The 27,550-nt window shown below is 50.7% G+C and overlaps 3 protein-coding genes across 10 annotated transcripts in view; all 3 read left to right on the forward strand.

The window, feature by feature from the left end:
• The first annotated feature begins 253 nt into the window (after nt 1-253).
• On the forward strand, nt 254-13,704 carry odf2a (outer dense fiber of sperm tails 2a). 6 transcript variants are annotated; one of them, XM_088614693.1, is made up of 21 exons: nt 268-400; nt 887-1,065; nt 1,760-1,879; nt 2,396-2,524; nt 2,945-3,118; nt 3,859-4,046; nt 4,702-4,734; nt 5,294-5,423; nt 6,093-6,224; nt 6,305-6,379; nt 6,756-6,827; nt 7,029-7,145; nt 7,640-7,825; nt 8,398-8,507; nt 8,958-9,093; nt 9,183-9,293; nt 9,519-9,782; nt 10,500-10,600; nt 11,263-11,425; nt 12,134-12,259; nt 12,580-13,704. In XM_088614693.1, the coding sequence occupies exons 3-21, from the start codon at nt 1,769-1,771 to the stop codon at nt 12,751-12,753; spliced, it is 2,532 nt and encodes an 843-aa protein (XP_088470819.1). In that variant the 5' UTR covers nt 268-400; nt 887-1,065; nt 1,760-1,768; the 3' UTR covers nt 12,754-13,704. The 6 variants fall into 6 exon arrangements, with proteins under 6 accessions (XP_088470817.1, XP_088470816.1, XP_088470821.1 ...); XM_088614691.1 differs by lacking the exon at nt 887-1,065 and having other exon boundaries at nt 254-400; nt 1,651-1,879; XM_088614690.1 differs by lacking the exon at nt 887-1,065 and having other exon boundaries at nt 262-400.
• Nucleotides 13,705-14,356: 652 nt separating this feature from the next.
• Nucleotides 14,357-25,013, forward strand: gle1 (GLE1 RNA export mediator). Of its 2 annotated transcripts, none has more exons than XM_088614731.1 (16): nt 14,357-14,587; nt 15,189-15,416; nt 16,054-16,173; nt 16,512-16,660; nt 16,763-16,823; nt 16,928-17,173; nt 17,273-17,501; nt 17,840-17,952; nt 18,251-18,320; nt 19,014-19,156; nt 19,866-20,056; nt 20,271-20,400; nt 20,820-20,924; nt 21,505-21,587; nt 22,002-22,065; nt 22,523-25,013. In XM_088614731.1, exons 1-16 carry the CDS (start codon nt 14,489-14,491, stop codon nt 22,589-22,591), a joined length of 2,100 nt encoding a protein of 699 aa, XP_088470857.1. In that variant the 5' UTR covers nt 14,357-14,488; the 3' UTR covers nt 22,592-25,013. The 2 variants fall into 2 exon arrangements, with proteins under 2 accessions (XP_088470857.1, XP_088470856.1); XM_088614730.1 differs by having other exon boundaries at nt 14,358-14,587; nt 16,051-16,173.
• A 176-nt stretch (nt 25,014-25,189) lies between these two features.
• Nucleotides 25,190-27,550, forward strand: part of sptan1 (spectrin alpha, non-erythrocytic 1) — a 42,881-nt gene continuing 40,520 nt past the window's right edge. The window contains exon 1 of one of the 2 annotated variants that reach the window (XM_088615365.1): nt 25,190-25,344. The gene's annotated coding sequence lies outside the window, so the exon portion shown is untranslated. The remainder of the gene's footprint in view (nt 25,345-27,550) is intronic. The other variant, XM_088615363.1, reaches the window with a different exon arrangement.

Genomic DNA, 27,550 nt, shown 5'->3' on the forward strand with positions numbered 1-27,550 from the left:
AATAAAGGGGGGGTGTTTGGCATAGCGTTCCTGTCTTGCCCTAGGGGTGGGTATTGAATCGGGGTTGGTACACCGCTGCAAAGCCCCATGGGAACGCGTGGGTCCACGGAACCGCCTGCCTGCTCGGCTGCAAGAGTGTTAGGCTTGGTTACCAGGACGACGGGGGCAGCCCACAGTTGCCACCGGCAACACTAGGATAGGGTTTCCTGGGTCAAGCGTTTCGTCCAATCAGCGCCCGGCGAAGCTCTTAAATAGATTTGAATGAGCCAATGGCTTGGCGGCGAGGGAGCGTGCCGGAAGAGCGCGTTGGCAAGCGGTTGTTCTGCACTGAGAGGCGAGGGGGCTCCGCTCAAATTATTGCTCATAACTGTAAATTACGGTATTAATTCGTTGTCGTATGGTAAGAAGTGCACGTTTACTGTTGTTCTAACGCGTGTTCTGTCTAGCGTATTGCCGTGCAAGGTATATTCTTGTGCCTCGCATGAATGGTCAGCACGAAAACCCAAATAACGTTTTTTTTTTATTTAAAATTTAAAAACATCTGACACGTTTCATCTGTAGGGGAAGCCGCCAGATCTGATGCTGCTGACGACCTGCTGTTTGTGTTAAATTCGGTGCCGGTGTTTGCAAATGATCATTAATGCAGTGTAGCTGTCGACTGTGCAGCTGCATGAAATGTGAAACTGATAGACTGCCTGGGTCCCTGGTGTCTTATCGCACCGCAACCGGCGTAGTGTTGTTTCCTGAACGTTAGCTGGTGTTGTCAAAATATGTTTTGTTAATTCGCCATTCAGTCACAGAGTTTGTAAGCGAGTAGCTATTTTAGGGGAATGACATCCTGTACTGATTTCATCTCAAAACAAAGGCTCTTTCATTTCCTTCTCAGACTCGTGATGTCGCTGCTTTAAAGGCGACCGCTGGAGAAACTCCCGAAACTCGTCTCTGCAGCTCAGAAGTGTGTGTTTGGCAGTGTGTTAACACAGCCGAGGGCAAGACCCGACTTTCCAGAATGAAGCAGCGCTCAGGGTTTGCCAGTCAGAACATCGCAGGAAAGAGAGCAAGACTGTCAGTTGTTATTTAGCCCACTAGTTTGGTTTATAATCACCTACACGAACCGCCAACTCCTGTTTTCAGTATCTCCTCTCTCCAGCGAGGACAGTCAGTGATTGTTCAAGTTGAGCGCTGTATTCATGGATTTAGGAGTAATCCTGTAAATTTGAGGGTAGTTTTAACTCACCCCTTCTAGGACATGAACTTTGAGTTTGTAAACTAAGTTTTATGTTGATTCCTCCACCTTGAATTCTAGAAGTCCATCATCGTTCAGGCACTGCCTGACTCCCACAACAGCAGCAGTTTCCTATGAATTCACATTTTGGGTGTAAATTCTTTAATCGTGATTAATGATCACAATTTCTTTTATTCATTCGATGTGCTACTCTATCGGTACCCTATGAAGTCCTATGTCTCTTATTTCACGTCCACAGCCTTCTCAGATCATTCTGCTTTATTACAATATGACATTTAGGTACAATTGCCTGTGATGCATCATTGAAAGAACTAAAACAAGAGCAATCATTTTTAGAAACCTTTCTGAATCTTTACCTTTAATATCCGAACTCTCCGGCACTGCTGAGATTGTGTTGGCTGCAGCCTCTCTCTGTGCAGGAGAGAAAAAGACTTTCTGAGCTCGGGGGCTGAGTCTGCCTGTGGAGAGGCGTTGAAGACGCACTCACTCCGTCTGCTGGTGTGTCCCCCCCAGAGAAGGGCGATGAAGACGCGCTCCTCCTCCCCGCCGCTGCACGTCCACGTGGATGACAGCACCCCCGTGCACGTGCACGTCAGGAAGTGCCCGAAGACCTCGCCCTCCAAGGCTGCCCAGGTGGGTGCCGTTCCGGGGGCTCGGAGAAGACTCCCCTGGCCCTCCGGTCTCGGACCCGGACGGCTTTTAAAGGCCGTGGGTCCTGGTGTGAAAAGCCCAAACAACATAGTAGCAGAAGTGGTTCGAGTAGGGAGCTGCGTCAGGAACCGGTACAGGTTTATTCCCAGCTGAAAAGAAAAACAACACGTCAGCTGTGGAGGCTCAACCGAAGGAAGCTGCACAGCCACAACGTTGTGTTTCTTTTCTTCTCTTTTTAGCAGGAATAAACCTGTACTTGTTCCTTTGCAGCGTGATAGCAGGACATTTCAAGCTCAGCTTACTTGTGAGTAAATTGCTCTAGGTGGGATTCGCCTTCCAACCCCAGAGTGAGGTAAGACTCTGGTCACCCGAGCCTGGGAACAGACAGCCCAGACAAAGTCGTTTCTGTTGTTGTCTATTGCTCAGCCACGGAACTGCAACGTGTCAGCTGTCCTGTGACGGCGGGTGATGGCTGGTTGTTTTTTTTTTTGGGGGCAGCTGAAGATTCAGGAGGCGCAGACGAAGAAGGATGCGGGGAACCTGCGGGCGACGGCCCGGGTGAAGACCCGGGTGCCCTGGATCCCCCCGGGGAAAGGCTCTCTCCGGGAGTCCGCCTACAAGTGGGAGGTCAGCGGCAGGGGTCTTAGTGCCTTTCGATGCGCAGTAAAGGGGTCTGTCGCTTCAGCTATTTTGTGGTGTAAATTGGAGGTTTTACCCGTTACTGTGCACATTTTGCTTCAGCTGTGGTTTGAAATGCCCTCATCAGTGCTGTTTCTTTCTCACCCTGAAATACGAAAACAGAGCTGCAGCTCCCCTTTACATGTGATGTCTCTCCAGCACGTCTGTGCGTTAATCAGAAGGCATGGTCAGCAAAATGTTCCTTATGCTTTTTTAGGGATTTCTGTCTATCATAAGGATGTTTAGAAATTGCCAAGTGTTTGTGTACCTTCATGGCTGCACCCCTGTGCTTGTGTTCCACCTGGGGGCCCCCAGGGTGCAGTCAGGGGTCCCCAGCGCAGTAGCTCTCGCGCGGCTCGTGTCTCTCAGGGGCCCACGCACCGCCTGGAGATCACCCCGGCCGCGGAGCCCGAGCCAGGGCAGGCGGCGCTGCGGCTGGCCGACCTCTCCACCGACGAGGAGGAGGCCCTGCACGGCCGCATCAGCCAGTACGAGAGGAAGATCGACAGCCTCATGAACGAGGTCGGCAGCCTGAAGAGCGAGGTCAGCCCCTGCGTGTGCACGCCGCGCCCCTGGGGCTGATATTTCCTTCACTGAGCAAACCCACAGCGGTGTTGAGCTGTCCAATTGACAGGCTTGAGTCGGGAGGTGCGCAAATGAACACGTAGCGATTAATTCCACCCCCAAAGGCAGTAAGGACATAGAGTTTTATTAGGGGCTCTTCTCAGAAAAGCAGAGGAGAACATACCTGGAGAGGCTGCCCAGCTGAAGCTTGGTGCATTTCATGGTTTCTTTCAGCCTTGTGGTGTGGAATGAGCCTCAGCTTGTTTCTTTTCCAACGGATTGCTAGCCAAGCTTCCAGCTGTCGACACAAGGCTCACAGCCACCCGGCAGTCACTGAGCTCAGTGCTGAGGCATCCTGTTCACGGCCCAGACCTGATCCAGTGATCTTGGGAAAATAGGACCCAACCTGCGTTTCACTCAGAGGCCATTAGCAGTACAATATTTATTTTGCTTTGGTTTTTTAAAATAGTAATTTCAACTCATGTCGTTTGCTACCCTTTTCTTCTTGAGGTATTTGGCACTGTGTGGACACTCTCCCCTAGAGACTCCCTACAGGAAAGCAGTGGAGCTCCAGGCACTGTGTGGACACTCTCCCCTAGAGACTCCCTGTAGGAAAGCAGTGAAGCTCCAGGCACTGTGTGGACGCTCTCCCCAAGAGACTCCCTGTAGGAAAGCAGTGGACTTTGGCAGCAGCTGTGTAAGCTGTGCTGTCCCCCCAGGTGGAGCTGCGGAAGAAGGAGCAGCTGCTGGAGAAGCGTGCGGAGCAGCTCAGCGCCTCGCAGAAGGTGATTGAGGAGCAGGAGGAGGAGCTGGCCGAGGTGACCAAGGAGCTGGCCGTGACCGAGCGCGAGAACAGCCTCCTGAGGCACAGCATCGAGAAGATGAAGGAGGAGACGGACTACAGCAGGTAGGCGCTAGACATGCTGCGGATCCCACTGGCCTGAGACTTCATCACACACCAGTCTGATGACTTATTTCATGGTAAACATGTTTGACATCTCAGCCCAGACTTAGGCCTTCACCCGTGACAGACCAGGAGCTGTGGTTGATCAAATGTGTTCAGTGATTATGAGGTTTTCTGCCTTTGTTTATATATCCAAAACTTTGCAAAGTGCTTTGCTACTGGTACAGCAGAGTGGTTTTCTTTGTTGCTTCATCACCTTTACTATTACTTAGTGAGATAAGCAAGGTTTAACTCTGAACTGCTTTCAGCATCCTTCACGACAATATGCAGTGCTGCAAACTTAAATTGGATGCGGACATTCCTCATATTATTGAACTTTCCTGAAAAGCAGTGTTCCTGGGAAATAGTCATTTTCTGCATGCCTTTGGCATGCAGTGGTTTGTGACTCTTTTCGTGTTACAGTTTAGGAAATGTCTGAAAATGTATTTAAATTGCAGTGGCACTGACTCAAATGAAGTTTGCTTTTAATATTAAATGCAGATGTTTTCAGTTTTAGCGTGCAAAACTTACATTTAAAATGTACTGGCCCCTATGATTCATATGGGTATAGTAAGTATTGATTCTTCCTTTGCTGAGCGTCTTTTGTTCTTTGCTTTAGTTCTGATCATCTCAAAGGACAGGACAGTAACGGGTGAGGTGGTTTTAAAAGACTAGAGGATTTGTAAATTCTTCTGCGGCAGTGGTAGGTAAAATAGCAAAGCACCGAAACGGATGTGTACAGGGATGTCTTGCACTTTATTTTAATAATATATCATTCCATGAACATATCAAGACCCATTTTTGGGCATGATTAATGCTAACTTTATATTTTTGTTAAATTCCCTGGATTTACTGTACACACAGAATCAACAACATAAATACAGGACATCGTATTTGAATATTTTAGCTTTAGCACAGAAAAAACAGGTGGTTAGTCAAGTACTCTCTGATCCTTTTCAGTGCACCTCTTTGGTTTACATAGCTCCTTATTTCTACCAGTGAACAATGTAATGGAAGGATATGGTAGCTCTACAGCTAGATGCACAGAATTCTCAGGTTACGTTTTCTCTTCATTTCCCTCTGTAGCGTGTATTAACTGTAAGGTTGTTGCGCGGAGTAGCAGCCCGTGCCTGTGTTTAACCCTGGCATAGCCCCTCTTGAGCATGGTGGCGCAGACTGAAGGTGCGTGTGGCTGCACCGTGTGTTGGCAGGCTGGAGAAACAGCACCTCCTGCTGGAGAAGGACGCCCTCCTGAAGAAGCTGGTGGAGGCGGAGATGGACGGGGCGGCGGCAGCCAAGCAGGTCTCTGCGCTGCGGGAGACCATCGGCAGGATGAGGACGGTGAGTTACGGGACACGAGGGACGCCCACAGCTCCACAGGGAGTCTCAGAGCGTGTGCTGAATATCCGCTCCCAGAGCGTGCATTAGCACAACAAAACCTTTCAGACCTGGTCGTTCCTGTTTGATTTATTGAGTGAATAATTCACTGCTGTAACACAGATACTAGCGTCCTGTATTATGGTAACCATCTAAATGTGAACACAGTGTTAAGACTGCAAGCTTTGAAGGCTTTTAGAAAAAAAAATTCTGCATATAAACCAATGCTGCTGAGCAATTATACTGCAGCAGAAACAGAAGGAGAAAAAAGTGTTCATTTCCTGCAAGCAAACAAGCTATGAAACATAGTAAATGGAATCATTGGATTGCGGCTGTAAAAATTCACATTCCCATTGTTAATTTGATTTAAAAAAAGGTCTTCAGTTTGTATTAAATTATCGGTATATGAAATATATTAGGATATTATAGCAGTATTTGTAAATGATCAGTAACATAGTGCTGGATCACTGTGCTTTGGGAAGAGAAGATGCATATTGTAAAGACACAATGGCTAACTTTTATCTAGACTTTGTTTGGATTTGCTGCGGACCCCCGGAGGGTCGCCAGGCCGTGGAAAGAGAAGGGGGTGGTTTGGTATCGGTGCCACAGTGGGCCTCTGTGTCGTCCCCGCAGGAGAAGCGCATGTCCAGCTCGGACGCCTCCCTGCTGGCCCGGCAGAAGGAGCTGCTGATGCAGAAGCTGGAGACGTTCGAGAGCACCAACCGCACCCTGCGCCACCTGCTGAGGGAGCAGCACGGCCGCGAGGTCGGGCCTCTCCCTGCCCCGCCGACCCGCTCGCCGCGCGCGCGGGGCGGCCTGCTAACTCGCTGTTTCCTGTTGAGCAGACGGATGCGATCAGGCTCTCGGAGCAGAAGGAGGTGCTGCTGAAGAAACTGGCTGACAACGAGGCAGATAACACCGTAAGCTCCCTCGCTCAGTATTGCTTCCTGCCTGCCCAGCTCCTGTATCGTCATGCGTCGTCCTACGGCTGGTTTTCCACAACCGCGTTGTGCGGATAAATACACGTCAGGACATATAGCGTCACTGCTCTCCACTCCAGTCTGTCCAGATTACAAGTTTGCAAACCCACTAAATCATGACATCTTCTGGACCAGGGGCTTTTAGCTTTTACCCAGCGGCAATCTGCCATGACATTCAGGGTTCGTAGTTTGCATGAGGCAGGCAAGTTAAGGTTGCGTTGGCCCTGCTGGTCTTGTTATTGAGCTGATTTACTGAATTGGCTTCTTTTTCCGCGTACAGAGAGTCTTCTTTTTTTCTCTTCTTTGTTTTTCTCAGCGTCTTCTGTTGAAGCTTCAGGAGAAGGAGAAAGAGCTCGACCAGCTCCAAACGCAGCTGGAGACTGAGAAGGTAACACCCTAATGGTGTAGGCATCCCACCACAATTACAAATAATGCACCACACCCTGTATTTTGCCATCTTCTTTGAATGGTGCCTGGACTGGTCCGGCTGATGTAGGATATAGGCCACGGCTGAGATCTTCAACAGTCTGAGCTCACCGTAGCACAACTGTAGCACGGTGTCCCCTGAGCAGAATACTTTCTTCTGCAGGAAAATGCCAGAACGACAGGGGAGCTGTCCAAGGCGCTGGAGTCCACCAGGGCCCACCTGCAAGGCCAGCTGCGCAGCCGAGAGGCTGAGAACAACCGTCTGGGAGTCCAGATCCGGGTAACAACCCCCCGTCTACACCAGTGGGTCCCCGTCATTCAGAACGTCAGGATCTTAGAAAGGCATCCATCCAGGAAATGACCCTGACACTGAAGAGAGCTGCTCTTCTTTGCTGTCTACCAGGTCTAACAGCTAGCGTGTGCAGGAAAAGTTTAATACAGGAGGACCACAGCCCTAGATAAGGGCCTCTGCTAAACTAATAATAAGTGCTGTTTACCCTTGATGTATAATGACAATGTTATATCCTGTATGTATGTACCAGCTAACTGTGAAAACAAATTGCAAAGTTAATTCCCAGTCCTAGAAGAGAAATGTTTAGGATAATATTAATAGAAAGATGAATGATTCCTGCTGATGGTACAGTGGAGCTACAAAACCGCAAATCTGCCGAAGTGTTGCAGGATGTTCTTGATAAATAATCCCTGAAGGGTGGTCTGTGTGGGTCTCGGGCCTGTTGGCGATTCAGCTCGTCTTCTGACCCCTCGCCGTCTCAGACCCTGGAGCGCACGCTGACGCAGCAGCAGGGGGAGATGGAGCACCTCCTGGAACAGCTGCGGGAGCTGAAGCAGCGAGCCGACGCGGACAAGGAGGCGCTGAAGCGGGCCACGCGCGCGCAGAAGCAGCGGGCGGAGCGCAGCGAGGACACCGCCGGACAGCTCAGCGCACAACTCATGGAAAAGGTGTGGGTGTCACGTGCTTGTCTGTCATATACCGTACGTGCTGCTTTTTCTGGCACCCTTGGAGTTATTGCCATCGTAGTGTCACCTAGTAGACGCTAGATTGGCCACATGACCTCCTCTCGTCGGTGATCTTTTTTCAGGTTATCATGCCGTTAGAAACTGCGGTCATCCCCATCGTTGGAGTGGAGCTTTGCAGTAGAAATTACTTTTGATAGAGAACCAGTTGTGCTCCTACATTTCTGGCCATAATTAGGACCTGATCCAGCAAGAATGAGGAAGGTGTCGATGATATATAATCATCGGGAATCCCAGTGTCCCATGATAAAAATATCTAACATCTCCAATAAAAGATATCTGTAAGATATTGGACTGGGAATACCCTAAGATTGTGTTTCCCAAGTCACTACAATATCGGGATACGTGATTGATAGACCTTTTAGCTCTGGCATGCTAACCTGACGCTGAAGAGAGCCGCTTGCCTGTGCTGTCTGACTGCTGGCGTGTGTAGCTCTGTGGCTGTGACACTGACATGTGACCTGCGATCACCCCTGCCTCTGTGCTCTGCCCCACAGGAGACTCAGCTAGCAGACGCCCTGTCGGCCTCAGAGAGCTGGCGCAGTCGCCACGCCCAGGCTGTGAAGGATAAGAGCCAGCTTGAGATTGAAGTCACTGTCCTGAACAAGTGAGTCCGACAGCTAATCAGGTACTGCAGATAAACTTCAGTCTGCACGTGGCCTAAGTGACCTTGATCCAGAGCTTATTAATTGTAAGACCATTGGTGACATCTTAGCACACTGGTTAATTATGTATTTCTCTAGAAAAAAATATCCAACTGAGGTAGTCTTTGCAATAAAGAAACAGACTCTTTGTCTGTGTCAGTTTCAAACCGAAGAGTGCCGATGTAAGTAAGATGTTAATGCAGATGGCGACAAACGAATGTTGAACAAGCTACTAGTGAATCGTTTTCAACCATTTCCATCCTTGCGCTCTGAAAGAAAATGTAGATAGCCAGACGTGTCAGCGCGTCACTCCAGCGTCTTTTCGCGCTGGGTGGAAATGTCCCGTGGGAGGTCTGAGGTGGACGCAGGTGGGACTGGGTCTCTAACCGCGCGCGCCTGTGTGCTGTGTGCAGCCGAGTCACGGACCTGATGGATCAACTGCACGGCGCGGAGGACAAGTCCCGGGCGGAGAGGGAGGGCCTGCTGGACAGACTGCACCGCCTCACCTCCGAGAGCACGGCCGGCCGCCTGGAGAGCCAGCGCCTCAAGGCACGCGCCCCGCCGGAGGAGGAGGTGATGAAGGGCTTCTGGAAGCTGTGCTGGACCTAGCGAGGCTAGCCTGTTGCTCTTCTGTGCAGGCCAGCCTGTCCGCAGTGGAGGAGAAGCTGACTCTGGCCCAGTCTGAGGTGCAGCAGCTGAAAGCGTCGGTCAAGCAGTACGAGAGCCTGGTGGAGAGCTATAAGACACAGGTGAGCATACTGGAGCTGCTGTTTCAAAATAGAAAATACATGATTGTTCTGTGTCGATCAATGGCAAAAAAAACCCAGTGAAATACATTATGATTCCATATTGTAACTCGATAACATGTTGAAAAGTCCAAGAGAGGTGAAGACGTTTGCTAGCCATGTGGACGTACAGTATAGTATATAATAAGATAGAGTTATTTTCTATAGCGCTCCTGATCTTGCCTCCAGGTGCAGAAGACGCGCGCGGAGGCGGACGAGTACTGCCTGCGGCTGCAGCAGGCGGGCCAGGACGGGCAGGCGGCGCGCGCGGAGCTGGGCCGCGAGGTGGAGCTGGTGCGGGGCCAGCTGCTGGGCCGGCTGGCCGAGCTGGAGCCGCTGCCCGAGCTGCTGAGGCGCCGCGAGCTGGAGCTGCAGGCGGCGCAGGCGCAGGCGCAGGCCTGCGAGAGGAGGAGCGCCGAGCAGGCCGCCGCCCTCGCCGAGCTGCGCGGCAAGGTAGGGCCTCTCCGCGGGAGCTCGGGCTTGCGTCGCCGCTCACAGATATTCTACATCGTTTAAGACCACTTTGTTGGCCCTATACAACTTCTTGCATGAGGAATCTGTCTGTTCGCAGGCCCCAGCTTGCTCTCCATGAGCCACACAGACAGGGAGAGAAGCTCTAACCCCTAATCTTGCATCCATAGCCATGCAATATGTAATAGGATGTAATAAATATTTGTATTGTATTAGTGAGCTTCTGACTGCACAACAAGCAGAAAGGGCCCCGCTCTCAGGTGGAACCCTTGTAATTTATTCGCAGTAAAATATCTTGCTTTGTGCGCGTTGCAATGCATTGGACACTCCGCGCTGCCAGCAGTCATTTATCTGGGGCGGCACGGGGAGGAGGCTGGCATAACACTAAAGCGCACAGAGCAAAACCTTTACTGCGCCACGAACGGATTGTTTTCCTTGACCTGGTGTAGAACAGAGGACTGACCGAGAGAGATCCAATAGCAGTGATCCACAGTCGCCGCACAGAGCAGTTTCCGAAGCAGCCAGAGGATCTAATCACGACATCGCCCACGGATAGTCAGGAGCTCACTGCGCAGTGCTTCATTTCTCATACAGCTGTGTGCTAGAAGCTATGATCAAATGTGGTGTTCAGTGGATTAAGATAATGTGGTGGGAGGCCCGTCTCAGGATGGTCTGATAGCTTGATTGACGCTGGTGCAGGTGGAGCAGCAGGGGGGCCAGATGGAGGGAGTCCGGGAGAGGAACATGGCCCTGCTGGAGGAGAACAAGCAGCTGCACCTGCGCGTCGACAGCCTGGAGAGGTCAGAGGTCACACCGCCACATGGCTCCTGAACCAACAGCCCCCTCCCCCTCACCAGACGCACTCCGGCTTCAGAATAACAGGGATTTCCAGACCTTTCCGTACTGCAAGGCGATGTGCAGGTCTTGGGACCAAGTTGTGTAAACCTTTAAAAAGAGAAAATTATTAAGAGTCTACAGCTTTGTATTGTATTCTGTAAACATAGGGGGAATGTACTTACAGGAAAAGAGTTGAGCAAAGAAAAAGAGTAAAAGGTGCAAGGCACAAAAACATTCAAAGATGTATTTACCAGCACATTTTCTTAGTTTCTCCATTACTGTCTCATTAAATAAGGTGCTATCAGTCCTTCCATTCACAAAGGATCTTGTCAGGACAAAACAGCACAGGCACCTGTGGCGCTAACTTATTTAAAGATGTTGAAAGTGTTATGTGTTTGATATGATGATTAACGTTTCTGGAGCAATTCAACACCTGTCAATATGTCTCCGAGGTTCAGGTCAGTGGTTTGAGCAGCAGCAGAAGCAAGCTCGCGGTGCAGTGCTATCTGGCTTCGGTGTGTGAATCAGTATTGCTTTTAGAGCAGGAGAAGCTCCGCTGGTCCCTGCCTGTCACTCCCAGTGCCATTGTCAATCCCCCTGGCCCTCCTGTGACCCCTCCCTGCAGGAAGCTGGAAGAGGCCAATGCCCAGAACAGAGACCTGGTGCAGGTGATCGCCAAGAGGGAGGAGACCATCCATAACAACCAGCTGCGGCTGGAGGAGAAGTCCCGTGAGTGCAGTACACTGGCCCGGCAGCTAGAGGGAGCCCTTGAGGACGCCAGGCGCCAGGTGAGTCCAGTCCGCTGGGGAAACGGCATTCCTTCCTTGTAGAAGGCAATCATGGCCAACATTCATTCAGATCCTGGCTCTGTCTTCTAGTACTGAGAATATTATTAAAACATGAAGTCGTTGCCCAGCACAGAATTTCTTAGGTAAGCTAATGGTGATCTGAACAATCAAATGAAAATACATTTAAATTGCCTTCTTATTGTAATCTTCCTTGGGAATTTTCTTTACACAAGATGCATGGAAAATGTCAAATTAAATTATTCCTGCAGCTTTGCCCAGTGATAAAACCCCAGAGTCCTGAAAATAAGGTTGTTTCCCAGGAGACTAATACAATCCAAAACAAGGAAATAGTTCAGTTTTCTGTCCTATAGTGATTCAGTCCCTGAGGTTTAAAAGTCAGCCTACTGCACAGCTGTCTGCACCAGGCCTTGCGTGGCCTAGCTACCAGATGAATATGAATTTCACTTTGCTCTGATTTTTGCTTAGTGCATTGGTATTTTAGTTCTCTTCTGTATTTGGAGGACTTAGTACTTTTGTTTCAAATGCGACTCAGAGGCCTTTCAAAGTTTTGAGAATTGATATATAGTCTCTTGGCACACCTAAATTCTCCCCTGTGTGGAGAGAGAGGGAAATTAAAGGTTGTGGTGAGGCTTGAGAGATAACCCGCAGGCCCTGAGCTGGCACTGTGTTTCTCCATGGTGCTGTCAGGTGGATCAGACCAGGGAACGGGCCGTCTCCAAGGAACGCGCCGCCCAGGGCAAGGTTCTGGACCTGGAGACCCAGCTGAGCCGCACCAAGACTGAGCTGAACCAGCTCCGTCGGACCAAAGAGGACGTAAGCCTCTTCACTGCTTGTCAATTAGGAGACTGTGGTCGGATGACGATGACAAAGAATCGACTTGCAGTACTTTCACGTAGCTCGCGCGTAGTTTGACATTTGTTACATTTTTCTGTACTGTCAATGAATTACTTTTTTTACCGAGATGTAATAACCGGTCTGAGAAATTGGGACTGCAGTTCCCTTTCAACAGGCAGTCCCTCCCTGCAATCCGAATGTTCCTGAGTGAAATGAATAAACCTGCTGGGCGGCAGTCTGTGCTGCTGACCAGGACTGAGGGGAAGGCGGAGTAACGGGTGTCTCTGCCGTCCTCCCAGGCCGACCGCCGGTTCCAGAGCCGGCTGCAGGACATGCGGGACCGCCTGGAGCAGTCGGACAGCACCAACCGCAGCCTGCAGAACTACGTCCAGTTCCTCAAGGCTTCCTATGCCAACGTCTTCGGAGACCCGGCCCTGACCAGCTCCGCCCTGCGGCCCCCCTCTCCCATCTGAGGGCCCCTCCGGCGAGGCTTCAGCTTCTGTTGACCGTCCTGTCTTCCGCCACAGCCCGAGGCCTGGCCTCGCTCCTCACTGCTGTGTCCAGTGCTCCTGGGTATTCTCGTTTCATACGGATTGTTCCAGGTGAAAATCCAGCATGGTTTACAATAAATGCCAAAACGTGCGTCTGTCGTCAAGACCCTTGTGATGGCGGGTGTCTCACTGTGTGATGTGGTTTCACTGATTTACAATGATTAGGATTGTTGCAGCAGTTGCCGTTTGAAATCTCTCAGGTGCTTTCACTGAACGGCCTATGGAAAGACAGAGGAGCTGCCTTTAGGAATGTCAACTGCAGATGCCGCTCCGCTGAAGTAAAGGGTATCGTGTCACTGTTTTGTCAAAACTGAGGCCGGTTTGAACTCCCTCCATCCTCAAGCACATTGTCCACTGTAGGAAGCCTTGAAGTGAATCCTTTCAGCAGATTCCTCCCAACCCATTTGGAAGGGGTTCATAAAGGGCTAATGAAGTATTCCATTAACTAAGAAGGTGCTATTCAGTGATTCTGCACTAGTCTGAATAATCAAGAATTAAACTTTGGTTGTCTGTTTGTCAATGAATACAGTGGGATAGGGTGTGGTTTTATTAAATGAGTAAAAATGATATTGGTTTGGTTGTAAAAGTATTTTAACCTATTTTCACCATTTTATCCTCATACAAATCTATTATCAGTATCATAGCCTACATTCTGGAACTCAGTTAATGAGTCCTCCGGTGAACTGTTAACATAAAAGAAACAATCTTCCTTTAGTCCTCATGTGGCTGTCTGTTATGATTATAGCTATTTTTATTCTTAGCTTTATCTTTGTTTTAAAATGTTTTTATATCTATTCGTGTTGTACAGAAATTTACATTGTATGATATGTAAAGAAAAAATGAGTGAGGTCCAATAAAACCTCTATTTATGAATTCTGTCTCTTGTGTCCTGTGTGAGAGAAAATTATACTGATGACGGGGACATTGTACTGTAAAAAAAAAAGTGCTGTCCTTCGGTAGAGACATAAAACCGAGGTCCTGACTCTGGTCATTAAAAATCTCAGGGCGTTTCTTGAAAACAGTAGGGGTGTCACCCTGGCCACATTTCCCATTAGCCTTTACCAGTCACGGCCTCCTAATAATCCCCATCTCTGAACTGGCTTCATCACTCTGCTCCCCTCCCCACTGAGAGCTGCTGTGGGTGAGGGCACTGGCGCATCATCCAGGTGGGGCTGCACACTAGTGGAGGTGGAGGGGATCCCCATTACCTGTAAAGCGCTTTGAGTGGAGTGTCCAGAAAGGCGCTATACAAGTGTAAGCAATTATTATTGAGGGGCATGGAAATACTGTACCATGCGGAATACAGTTCGGATGGGATTTTTAAAAGAACGAGATATATTTTTCAGTAAGTAAATAAGTTGTAAAAGAACAACGTTTATGTTTTCAGCTCACACCCAACCCCAACCGTGGGGTCGACAGTTTCCTGGTCTTGCTGCTCGGCCGCTCCACCGCTACCCCCGCCCAGCGGGCAGGCCCTGCACACGTGACCCGCTCGTGACCCGCGGGTAACCCGGAAGAGGAAGCTGGCGGGTGGAGATTTGACGTCGCTGTTGCTTGCTCCTCCTCCAAGCGGCGTGAGGTTCTCTTGTCCTGATGGTTTCGAGCTGTTTACGTCCCGCTCTGTGATCTCTCTGGCAGGCAGGGAGCTGTTGCAGACATGCCCGCCGAAAGTATACGATGGGTTACTCTGGAGGCCCTGAGAAACTCCCCCAAGGGCAAGCTGAACTACGACAAAGACTGGCCGCAGAATGGCGAGGTAGAGACTTTAAACACGGCGGCATGAGATGGGGGACTTGTGTTTTAATAGATAACCTGCTTATTAGTGCTAATGATCCGTGATCCCGGGTTCTTTCGCTTCCGGAGCTTTTATACATAATTTGAAGTAAACTTTAAAAAAATGTTTAACGTCAGTGTTGTCAATGAAAGCTGCCTTATGTCGTTTATACTGTCGTGTTTCACATGCGAAGACATTAAATACTTTGTTTTCAAATAAGCGCCTTATTCATAGCCTCAATCTAAAATTAACCTGAAGGGAGACGTTCCCATTTTTAAGTCATCTGAATACAGAGAAGTAGGCTGAATCTATTCCTGTAGTGCTCAGGGGCTGGGAGCTCGATGCAATATGCTTACATGGTGTCTGAGGCTTGTTTGTGCCCCAGATCCTCATGCTATCTGCACGTTATGGGTTATTTTCTGTGGCACAATACGCCAGGGAAACACTTCACGGACACTGTTGTCAGGTGTGTTCTTTCAGCCTGTCGGGTCTGTGTGGGGACTCTCGCGAGGTCGTTGTGAATGTGACAGAGCCCCGGCCGTCAGGCTGCCCTGTGATGTCACGGTCTTGACCTGTCCCCCAGGACATCTTTGCGGGGTGCCACACTGCCCCCTGCCTCTCAGAGCTGTCTGGGCGTCTTCTGAAGCACCTCAGCCCCCGGCTGCTGGCCAAGGCCTCGTCCCCGGGCTCAGACTCCAGCCTCGGGCTCTGCAGTGATGCCGTCCCCTCCAGCCCGGGCCTCTCGGGGAACCCCCCGCTGGCCCCCCTCACCTCCCCCAGGACCCCCAGCCCGGAGGGGAAGGAGGTACCGGTAAGTCTTCGCCCGGTCAGCGCTGGAAACCAGCCCTGCCCTCACTTGCAGTGGTCAGGAACACAGAGGTGACTGAGAGACCGCTGTGGCCTCTCGACCCGAACCCTCTGCAGTAACAGACCCCGAGCAAAACCCCAGACTTCACACGCCGCAGATGTGTCACTCGGGCTTTCTAAAACATCCCTAAATCAGTAAATGCATTTTCTTTTTCAGCTCATCAGGAGTTGCTATTGCAGGTAGAAAATAGCATTCCCCACAGCTTCCTGACCAACCCCAGTAACGATTTCTTTCCATGTTTTTAATGTTGTTGCTGGTTTACAGCTGTAAACTGTCAATTTCCAATTCTCTAATATTTCCAATATTAAATATTACACGATAATCACAGTAGAAAAATATAGCAGCAAAGGCATACAGTGTACTGTGTATAGCATCCTTCAAATTGTTCCTAGAATGAGGTCCCATGGATCAGTGTGGAATGTGGATTTGAAATACAATGTGCATAGTCTGACGTCCCAGTTCCAGTGTTTATTATGAAGGCCGCATGGCCATAAGTGTAATACCCTGTCAAATGTCATCCCCACGAGTCCATGCGCTCTGAACTGGCATAATCCTCCTTCTGATCCCCTTCTCTTAGAAGACAGCAGAGGAGCAGACGCCCCCGGAGCCCGGCCCCTCCATCGCTCTGCTGTCCCCCCGCGCCACGCAGGTGGAGGGGTGCATCCGGATCTGCGTGGAGAACTACCGGGCCAGAGCCAAGGTGAGAGCAGGCGCTGGGGCATCCGCCCTCACAGGGGTCTGGGCCTGCACGCGCTGTCCCCGGTGGGCAGTCCAGCACCTTTCCGATCCGGAAAGACAGAGAGCCGGTGGCGCTGTGGGGTGGAAATATTGACACCCTCTGTCTGGAACGGCGTTTGTCACGATCGGAAGATTCCTACCTGGCGATCGCGGCTTTCCCGGGGATGTTAGCGCACGATCTTTCAGCCGTACCCCGTCGCGAGTACGGGGGCAGCAGATGAACCCCCGCCGGCCTCCCCGGACTCGAGGCGGCTGGGGTTCCGGAGCTGAAGACTTGGCGTCCTCTGCCCCCCCCCCCAGGCGCAGCTGAGCCAGCGGCAGGAGCTGCAGGAGCAGCTGGCGGCGTCGGTGGCGACGCAGGAGAGCGAGCAGCTGAAGCGGTTCGAGGAGTACATGGCGCTGAGGCAGAGGCAGGAGTACGAGAGCGTGCGGGACATGGTGGACAGGGAGTAAGCAGCGCCTCCTCGCCCCGAGACGCCGCGCTCGCCGGCCGCCCCGACCGCTGGGACACGAGCTGACCTGTCTGTCTCTTGGCTGGGGGGGGGTGACAGGACTCAGGAGACCTTGGGACGCCAGGAGAAGATGAAGGAGGAGCACCGGCACCGCATGAAGGTACGGACCGGGTGGGGGCGGGGTCTGCGCCGACGCCTGCGGGCGCACGCGGGGCTCGTCTGTCCGCGGAGGTGACCCCCTGCCCCCCCCCTCTCTCCCGCCAGATCCTGAACCTGCGCCTGCGGGAGGCGGAGCAGCAGCGCCTGCGGGAGGCGGAGCTCGAGCGGCAGCGCCAGGCCGAGGGCAGGGTGCGGCTGCGCGCCCTCAACGCCATCCAGGAGGAGGTGCTGCAGCTGCACCAGCTGCTGCAGCCCGACCCCGCCCGCCTGCCCCTCGACCCGTCCGCCTACGTCACCCGCGGCAACCAGCTGTGCGGCCAGGTGTCCGAGGTCATCCGCACCACCGCCGAGGTGAGGCCCTCCGGATCCGTGTGAGGGATCAGCCGGGCTGGCTCTCGAAAGACAGGGCGGCTGTCTGACGGCTCTGTTCTTCTCCCCGGGGGGGCGCAGGGGGAGTTCCCCAGCCAGGAGGACATGGCGGTAGCCGAGCAGGCGCTGCAGGAGATGCGGGCGCTGATCGCCAGCATGCAGCAGGAGGTGTCGCTGGCCCGGGAGAGGAGGAGGAGGCGGGAGGAGGCGGAGCAGGAGGCGCAGCGGAAGCAGGCCGAGCTGCAGAAGCAGCAGGAGGCGCAGAAGAAGAGCGCGGCGCCCCCGACTCGGCAGAGGCAGAGGAAGGAGGGTGAGGGGGGTCACGGTCGAGCACTGGTCTTGACATCTGGCGGCTGAGCTTACACCTCAGTCACTGGTGTGGCCTGTATTGGCAAATTAGCAAGGCTTTCAGGCTGTCAGGCTTTGGAGCCTGGAGTAGGGCAGTGTGAACTGGGGATTAGGGGTCTATCCCGGTACACTTGACAGTGGTGAAGGACTCAAGATCAGAGCTGAGGGGCTGTAAGGAGGTGGGGTGAGAATTGCGAGTCAGTTTGAGTTGCGCAGGTCACGCTTAGGAGACCAAGAGGCTGGAGAGAATTATGGTTCATTTGCAGCAGCACTTGTCAGCGGAAGACTCTTGTCTCTCAGGGTTGCAAACCAAAGCAGAGGAGAGTACAATGAAGTGGTACCAGCAGCTGCAGGATACGTCCAGCCAGTGCGCAGCATCTTTTGAAGACCTCAACAACACCAAAGACACACAGGTGGGACTGGATACTTCGCCATTGTGCCATTCTGTGGGAGCGATCAAAGGGATTTTGATAATAAATCCTAGAAATGAATGTATGAATTGATGTATGTTTTAATGCATGTTTCGTATTCAGAAATGTTGACTCAAAATGTGGGGATTGGTAATGAAGCGAATGATGGGGAAAAATGTCTGCATGTTGTGTGATATTATGTAGCTTTAGCTCTGATATCCCTCTTTAAACGTCAGTGAACCTCTGTCGCTGCTCAGGGCACGTTGTGTTAACTGCCATGCCCTCTTGCAATCCTGCACAGACCAAGAGGCTGAGAATGGAGCTCCAGAAGGCGGCGTCCATCCCTGTCAGCCAGATCTCCAGCATCTCAGGTGGGCGTAGTGGGGAAGAGCAGAGCTGGGCGGAGCCGCCCCCCTCTCCTCTCAGCCTCGCCTGCAGCGCTGTCGGGGGGACACGCGGGTTTAGGCTCTAGAGCAGCGGTATCGCAGCGCAGTGGAGCTGGGCGCTGCTGCTTTCTCAAACACATCGGAGAGTGGAGACTGCTGAAGTGGTACATGATTTGTTTTCAAAAACACTCATAAAGAAACGGAAGTGTCCAAGCAAATTACAGCGGATACTCGATCCATTTCTGGTCAGACAGAGGCAAAGTGCAACATATGGGATCACGCCATACTCCTTATTTGCCTCTTGTAAAAAGTCCGAGACTTCATTGTCGTCAGATAATGTATTGCCAGGGAGCTATAACAATAACAACTACATCGCTGGATTAAGGGAGCATTTACATTGGATCAATCAGATGTCTATCAAAGGAACTTGACTTATTCTTTGCAAGTAAACCTTAATAAACATTTTGAGCGCAGGAGGCTGTTTCTTCAGCTCATCTGATCTTTCTACAGAGAAATAGTCTCGGAGAAGTGGGCCTTTGACTCGGTTTTAAAAATGTGTTCCTCGGCTTCTGAAGGCAGGCTAGAAATATATTTGTTTTCACTTTACGTATGAAGTATTGGTTCCGATCGGTGAGCTGCGCCGCTTGTGGTTGACTCGGCGCTGTGCCTGTCCTGCAGGATCCAAGCTGAGAGAAATATTTGAGAAGATCGACAAGCTGCTGTCCGGGAGGCCGGTTCAGTCGGGGGGGAAGTCCGTCTCCGTCTCTCAGCACCCGCATGGTCTTGACTTCGTTTGCTACAAACTGGCGGAGAAGTTTGTGGTGAGTTATTTTGCAGCTTTTGCCCCTTCACGTTACTTGCCGCCCCCTGGTGGGGACATTGGTCTAGACTGCCTTCCACTGACAAGGAACCCTTAAGAAAGATTTAAAGGGGAACTGTGACGCTATTTTTATATTTCGGGGTTAGAAAGAATCAGCATTGATGTGCATTTCAAACTACGCTAAAAGTTAAATTTACAGAGTAACTTATGAAGCCTCCAATTTACATCTCAAAATAGACAAAGTATTCAGGCATGAGCAGTGCCATATTCTGAAGCAACAAAACTTCTGGTGATGTGAAGTGGCCAAATTGCATTGTAAACCAGCAGGCGTGTGAATACATCTCTTTTAATCTGATAGAAATATTGCTCTCGACTTTGTGACAGTTTTGCTGACACTACTTACTTGTTAACTCTGCATGCAGGTCACATTGGAACATTTCCACAGTGAAACGTCTGCTGCACACCCTGTATTTATTTGCTTGTACTTCGCATGTCATTACGGTGACTAGTGAGCAGGAAGGGCCGTATCACGTATCACGTCGCAATTCTCGCGAACTCTCGCTCTCGCCCACGGAGAGGCCAGGGCTTTGTCACAACATGGCGACTTGCCTTCAGCCCTTCTACTGAATTGTGGGAAAGAATCCGCAGTATTTACCCCGGTTTTGTCTCGGAGCCGATGATCCGTTACCTTGCCTCCCGTCTGTCCCCAGAAACAAGGGGAGGAGGAGGTGGCGGCCCACCACGAGGCAGCCTTCCCCATCGCCGTCGTGGCCTCGGGGATCTGGGAGCTGCACCCCAAGGTGGGAGACCTCATCCTGGCGCACCTGCACAAGAAGTGCCCGTACTCCGTGCCTCACTACCCCCCCATGAAGGAAGGCACCTCGGTTGAGGACTACCAGAGGTGAGGACAGTGCCTTTCATCTTAACCCCGTGCACAGCGCGAAAACACTCGTCAGGGTCTCAGTGCGTCGCGAGAAACATTCAGAAATGCTTCCACCTGAAGCCTCTGTTTGTCTGGGATTGTGCGATTGTTCTTTCTGAGAAAGAAATGTGAATGGCTTCTGATGCGACCGCGTGGAAGGGGGTGCTGATATTGCTGATGGTGTGCCCGGCAGGATTCTGGGGTACCGTGTGGAGGACTCTGGCGTGGAGGCTCAGGACAGCTTCCTGAAGAGAATGTCGGGGATGATCCGGCTGTACGCTGCCATCATCCAGCTGCGCTGGCCCTACGGCAACAAGCAGGCGGTACGGAGGACGACACTCCTTCCCCTTCCTGTATCCATCACGGCTGCACAAGCGCTGTGGCTTTAGGAGTGATGGATTGGTAATGCTAACCTCGAAGGGGGTCCGCAGACATTGCCCTTGCTGTTCGCTGCTTGGGGTTCTTACATCGCTTCACCCAGGATTGTTCCTAGTTAACCTGAGTGTCTGGTAGATTGTTGCCGTGTGAGTTGCAGACTGTTCAGTTCTGTACAGCGTTGCCCAAGGGAAACGGCAGCAGGAGTCGTAGACCAGCAGCAGCTCCGGGCCTCTGCAGGAGAGTCAGATCGGGCCCGTCGAGCTGCTGCTCGGCCGCTCCAGCCTTCTCACTGAGGTCTGACGCGGGTATTAACTGTGTCGATAAAAAGAGCTCCGTTGCTGAGTGTGGTCGTGCCCCTTCGCAGCCGGACCCTCATGGTTTGAACCACGGCTGGCGCTGGCTGGCGCAGATGTTGAACATGGAGCCTCTGGCTGATGTCACCGCCACCCTGCTCTTCGACTTCTTGGAGGTACGGCTCGTCCCCGGATCCACAGACCTGAACGCCTGGGATTGTGCTTCTCTTTTTGAAGTGCAGTGGCTGATCGCTTTTCTTTATAGCACAGCAGCTCCCTGGGTAAGGTGGAGCAGCCAGTGTGAGCCAGCAGCTCCACTACACGCTGGAGCAGGTGGAGATGTGAGGAACGGCTTCACCAGTCGCGTCAAGGGGGGACGCCAGTTTGTGCAGACCCCGGATGACACATAGCCAGGACACTGGGGTCATTTATCCCCCTGACTACTTCAATAAGCACCTTCAGAGCTTAAACTGTCAAGTATGCAAGACCTCAGTTTAGCATCCCATCTGAAGGACAGCATGTCTTGCAGTACAGTGTCCCTGGGCATCGGTGTGCCCTACTGGTCCACCAACCCCATTTGTAGCAGGAACATGATTTTCCTGAGAGCTTTCCCATCCCAGTGCTTTGTTTCCTGTTGGCTGCCTCTGCTCTGCTGAAACAACCCCTTCACATTCTTGGGATGAGGCATTTATGAGCGCACGGTTGTTTTGTGATCTGTTTCTTTGAACTAACACAGCTTGTGCTTCTTCCTGCCAGGTGTGTGGACATGCTTTGATGAAGCAGTACCAAGGGCAGTTTTGGAAGCTGATCTTGCTGATTAAAGAAGATTACTTCCCCAGGTAGTAAAGTCTTGGGTTCTGGGAAGACGGTCCATCTGTGATGGGAGAAAATGCCCGTGGGGTTTATTCCTGCTGCTGTCTTATAATACAGACTGTACGTTTGCGCAAGTAAAGGTTTATTCCATGATGAAAAGAGGAGTAAGGGGAAAAAAGGTTTCGGCTCTGGAGCCTTCTTTGGGTGAAGGAGTCTCCTTCGAAGAAGGCTCCACAGCTGATGCCTTTGCAGTCTGCGCATGCTGACGCAGCTACCTTTGTGCAAGTAGTCATGTGGTATTCATGGTATTCAAGCAGGTGTATCTCTAACTCTGCTCGGCTGTGCTTCAGTCAGCTGTTGCAGAGTTGTGGGTTCAGTCTTTCTGCCTGCCTGTTGCTTGTTTCCCATGGGAATGAACGCTGACGCTCTTTCGCCGCCAGGATTGAAGCCGTCACCAGCTCTGGACAGATGGGCTCTGTGATGAGGCTGAAGCAGTTTTTAGAGGTAAAGCAAAGCCAGGAACCATTATCCTGTTTCTTTTACCCCTGCTTGCTGTCCACGTACTGGCCAGAACCCTCCAGGTCCCGGGAGTTCCTGTCGCAGTGCAGGCCGAGAGATCTCCTGGGCGACCGAAGCCCACATGAGGCGGCGGGTGGGGGGGTCCCTCTCACACTTCACTCGCCCCGGGCATGACCCCCGTTCATCCTGCGCTCTGCAGGAGAGCTTTTGTCGTCGGGGACACAGCGGTAGCCCCTCCCTTCTCCCTTTCCGTGGGTCGAAGCGTGCCGAACGGGGGAACTGATTTGACTCTTATTTCTGCCGACCCCCGGCCTTGCTCGTCGGGTGGTGGGGAGATCCCGGTTGCCAAGGCCTTACTCCACTCTGACGTTCTGTACGAACACGGGGGAAATCTGGACAAGTTTCAGTCCCAGCATTTCCTCGAGGCTCTGGTCTCTTTCAGACGTGCCTGAAGCGGCGAGAGATTCGTCCTCCGAAGGGGCAGCTGAGCACGTCCTTCTGGAGGTCCTGAGCGGGGAGGAGCGCCTCAACTTGAAACATCTGGGGTTGCTGACGTCATGCTCTGTGCTGGTCTCTGGGAATCCACGATCTCTTCTGAGACGTGAAGCAATGCGATGCAGCAGAGCTTGCCAAATAGGATATATAGAAAAGAAATGTAACATGATATTGACCTGCAACGTTACATCATAGCTGATTATACCGGCATACTGGCCTTCTCTGCTCATGAAATATTCATGAAGGGTAGGAAAACGGGCTAAAATCCAGAGCCAGCTTTGCTTTTTAGCAACTATACATATGAAATATTGTCTAGGATTGACATAAAAATGATTGTGCTCAATTTATATTTTTGCAAAGCAATACTTAGTCTTGTTTTTTTTATTTTTTTAACTTTTTAAACTTATTTAGCTAGATTGTTTGAACTCTTGAAAGTCTTTTTTTGCAGCAACACTAAGCAGTAGTACCCTTTCCATCAAGCTGAGATGACCATACTGAGGGGAAGTGAGAGATTACAAGCTTTCATGTATTGTATGTTCTACAAGAGCGAGAACATCATCTGTATCTGATGTTTTTCCTATTGAGGGATCGCAGACTGTACTGGCTCTTTCAGTTTCACATTTATGGAATGTGCTCTAAATTTGATGTATTTTAGGCAGTTGTGCATTTTTATGAACTGTGGATTTATCAAGCCATAATGCAAATATTTTCAGTGTCTTAATGGGGTATTTATAAAAGTGCAAGAGTGAGGCATACAGTCTAATTGCTTACAGCTGTAAAACGTACGAACTCTAATTCTGTTTCATTCTGTTTTATATAAGCCTTGATCTGTCCTTTGTGCAAACTGGCCACACCTGCCATCCCATATTAAATAGATTACACAGGCAGTTTGCAAAAGGGCACCCATCGGTCATGATTTATTATCTGCAGTATTATAAAGCAGTATTTTATTTTCAGCATTGGATTCTATATTTTGATCCTGTTATTTAACTGTACAGCGTGTGACGTTTTGAAACATTTGTAGAAAATGCATATTGGTTTGAGGCGCCAGTATGCCTACGTACTGTATATGTGTGCTCTTTGAATCGGGGATATATTGCAATATTTCTGTTGAATGCGCGAAAGATCTGAGTAAGACCAGAAGTGCCAAAAGGCTTTAATGACTCGAGCAGTTTAATTTCCGCATCTAGAACTCTCTGCCATAGAATCTTAGTCAGCACATTCCAGACAGTGAAATCTCTCCTGGAGTATAAAAGGGCTAACAGCATGAATTAAACATTAAGCCTGTCAGACAATGCAATGCACAGTAAAAAACAACAACAACTTCTTGCATTTTCTGTATGATGGCAACATTTTGTTTGCTCTAGACTTTCTGATTGTTTTCCAGGAAAATAGTTTTGTGACAGCCATAAGCTGCAGTAGAATAAGTCCAGTTCACCTACATTTTAATTGTCTCAGTTGTCCTTATGATCCTGCCGTGCGTGAAGTTTTCCCAAGCTGTAGTGTTGTAGCCAAAGGGGAATGTTTTAATTGAGAATTCTAAAAGGTCATCGTTGTACTTGAAAGACTTTGTAAATGAATTTTGGATAGTTTTAAAATGACTATGTTCTCTGTATTAAAATTAAATGTATTTTCTAAGCTTGCGTATACTTTATATTTTTTAGAGAATTCATTGCAGTTATGATGTTGAAATACAGCAAAATTGTCTAATGTGGTGGTTGGTAGTCCTGGTCCTGAGTCTTCTGGTTTCTGTTCCAGCTGGGCCTTGAGTAACTGATCTGCTTGCTGGTTTTCTTTTTCTGCACTCAGTACTTGCTTTCAGTCTTCTTAAAAAGCTTTATTTTCTACAGGTGCACTATGCAGGCTGTTATACTTTCTCTCCCTCATGAGCTAATTTGTGTCCTTTTTTCTGACTAAACAGCTCTTATTGGTTAATCCACTGATGTTGAAGAGAGACAGGTGGGACAGGCTCTCAGACTCGCCCAGATCCAGTCTAATTGGCTGTACTGTATTTCAGCTATTACAACTCAAGGCAGTTCCGAAACCCACAAATTGGCAAAGGATTCACTCGGGTTTAACAGCTGAAAGCAAATTTAAAAAGGCCTCAAATACCAAACTGTAATCAATTAGATTTAGCTGGATCAAACCCCAGAAGAGACAGGGGCTACCCTGGACCAAGTGTAAAAACAACTGTACTGAAACATTGAATGTTTTTTTTTAAATATATGCCCTGAGGAAATCTGTTGGTTTGACTCGATAAATGTACATGATCGTGTTGTATCGTGTAAGTTTCCTAGTTAATGCGTAACTATGTAAAAAAGCCTGGACTGTAAATACATAATATGTCACGTTTTGTGATTAGCAATTGCTGTCGCAATTGACAGAAACGCAAGACTAGAAATGTACGTCATGTTAATAAAAAAAAAATCCAATCAGCATTTGCAGAATATTGTTTGGGTAAACTGTTTTTCGATACACGGCAAACGTGCAAACCTGCATTACCAGCTGCAGCTGAGACAATACGGAAATTCATGCATTCCAGCGACTGGGGTCAGCGCATGCGCGCTGTAGCGCCTGTCCTCGTCCTCCTGTTCGGTCTTTTCCGTCGGCGCTCGGCTGGTTGGTGCAGTGCATGACGTCACCGTCTCCCGGAGTGTATTAATTCTGGTGGCGAGAGCCAAGCAGCTTCATTCGGGCAGAGAGAGCTGGTCGAGAATTTTTTACTTGTGTTTTTTTTTTAAAAGAAAAGTCGCAGACTTTCCACAGAAGGTAAGAGAATCATTAAAAATTCACACAGCAGCCGGGTTTATGCTGTTCATGAAGTAACGCTTTTCGTAATGACCGCTTTCGCTTTTCGCAAGAGCTAAACGTCAAATGAGAGGCTTGAAGCTTACGAAAACAAAAGGAGGCTGTAAGTGTGTTACTGAAATCGATATATTTTCTTTAATGGTAGTATGCAGTACGTGTTGCGTGTAAGCACTGGTTCTGACAGCTGGTCACTCCTTGCTCGGTCGGCTCGCCTGCAGAAAGCGCACCCACCCCACGGCGGAGGAGCCCAAGGCTGGGCAGTCGCGCTAGTTTGTAACGTTACTGTGGGGCCCCCGGTGGGAGCGTTTAGGTCGCCCTGGCGACATTTGAAGCCCGCAATACGGACACTTTGTGTTTTGTTTTGTGCGTGTGTGTTTTTTACAGTAAATACTCCGTCTTGCTTTATTCCGGTACTTGTCGTCCTGCGAGCTGCCGTGCCCGGCGGCAGGCAGCGGACATGTTGTTTTTTTTCTGACCCGCCCCGCTCCGCCAGCGGCTTCACTGGGCCGGGCTGACGGACCCGAGCCGAGCCGAGTCGAGCCCCGCTCCGGCTGTGCGCGGCTGCACGGCGGCGGACCCGGCCGCACATGATGGCTGCCAGCCTGCAGACTGCCGTGCACGCCAGCGCCTCGTCTAATGGCTGCCTGGGCTTTTTCAGTCGCGGCGAGGGGGCTTTTTGGGGTGCTCTCTCTCTCTCTGGGCAAAGCCCAGCCTTCCCCCGGTGTTTCATCCCGGCTCTCCCGAGAAGGTCCCGCCAGGCGGCCAGCGGAGGTGGGATAGGGAGCCCTTCCAGCTGGCTGTTCCCAACGAATTGTTTTCGGAGTCTTAAAATATGCCGACCCCCCCACCCCACCCGTTTATTTTTATGAGCCATCTGCTCACAGTCCAGGGTAGGGGCTAACACACCCGGGGTGTATTCCTGCTGTGGTTGTGAAAAGCTCCTGCTCTCCCCACTGGGGTGTGGCGCAGAAAGCCCTGGAAAGCGCACGAGGTGGGTGACCCCTCTGCTGTCCAGGCTGGGGCAGGACAGGGACATCCCTCATATGGAGAAACGCTGCAGGATACTGCAGCCGGTCTGTCTGTTCCCTGCTTTGTCTCCTGTCCTCTGTCTTCCGTCTCGGACCGTGCTTGACGGGCCCGAGTGCTGTGTCCCTCCCCTGGCAGGGGGCAGAGTGATGTTTCTGGCCCTGTAGCCTGGATGAGGAAGATCTCCATGCAGGGTGCGGAGCGATGGAGTGGTTTCTCTTCGTTCTGCGTAGGCAGCCCTGGCCTCCGTACTACCCTCTGCAACATGCCTGAAGATCTTTCTGTTTCTGATGGAAATCTCACGAGTGTTAAATACAGTTTGACAAAGAGCCGTTCATGCCCTTCATGCCATTTCTCTACAGTACTTCAGGAATCTAGGGAGTGCCTGACATCTGCTGCCTGTGCCTCATCCTCTTTATAGCAGCGCTATCTGTACGTCTTCCTTATTTTCATTCTGTTATTCGTCTTTTTGTTCAGCATCCTTTTTAAAGATCTCTTTTCTCGTGTACTGACGTTCACACTCCTTATGACAGATCAGAGAAAACGGTGTCCAGTGGCGTGTGAAAGTTTATTTTAAAGATAAAACACATCCGTTTTGTCGTGACCCCTGCTCATATTCTTACAGTTCCAGCGAAACCCCTTCCCCCAGATTTGCCACCTTGATTCCGTTTTCGTTTTTTTTGTGCTTTCAGGGCCTGAGAATTGATTAGGACTGTCGGGACCGAGCAGGTGATCAGTCGTGCGTTTCGCAGCGCTGCGTTGTAACCGGCTTCCCAGCTGGCGCACGTTTGCTGTGCACAGGGGACAGGATGGGTGTGGCGCCTGTGCTCATCTTGAAACCCGCAGTTAGTTCAGCGGCGCTTCATCAAGGGGAGCAGTACCTCGAGCACGGGTGTAAATTACCTGAGGGCTAAAACTTGGTCAGGGGGAATACGTTGGCGTGCTGCAGGTCCAGCGCGTTTCTCTTCGTGCGGGTTTTTAAATTCCCGCCCCGGGTCTCTGCTGCAGGGAGCTGTGCTCTCGCGGTGTCCTTGAGCTCGGGCACAGGCCTGCTGCAGAGGTTAACCCTTCGCCCCTCCGGGAGCCCGTGGTGCTCTGCAGCACTGTGGCAGGTGCTGTTTGGTCTAATGAGTCTTGAATC

This window comes from Lepisosteus platostomus, chromosome 21 (genome assembly GCF_059453375.1).
Source record: "Lepisosteus platostomus isolate fLepPlt1 chromosome 21, fLepPlt1.hap1, whole genome shotgun sequence".
Taxonomy (NCBI): Eukaryota; Metazoa; Chordata; class Actinopteri; order Semionotiformes; family Lepisosteidae; genus Lepisosteus; species Lepisosteus platostomus.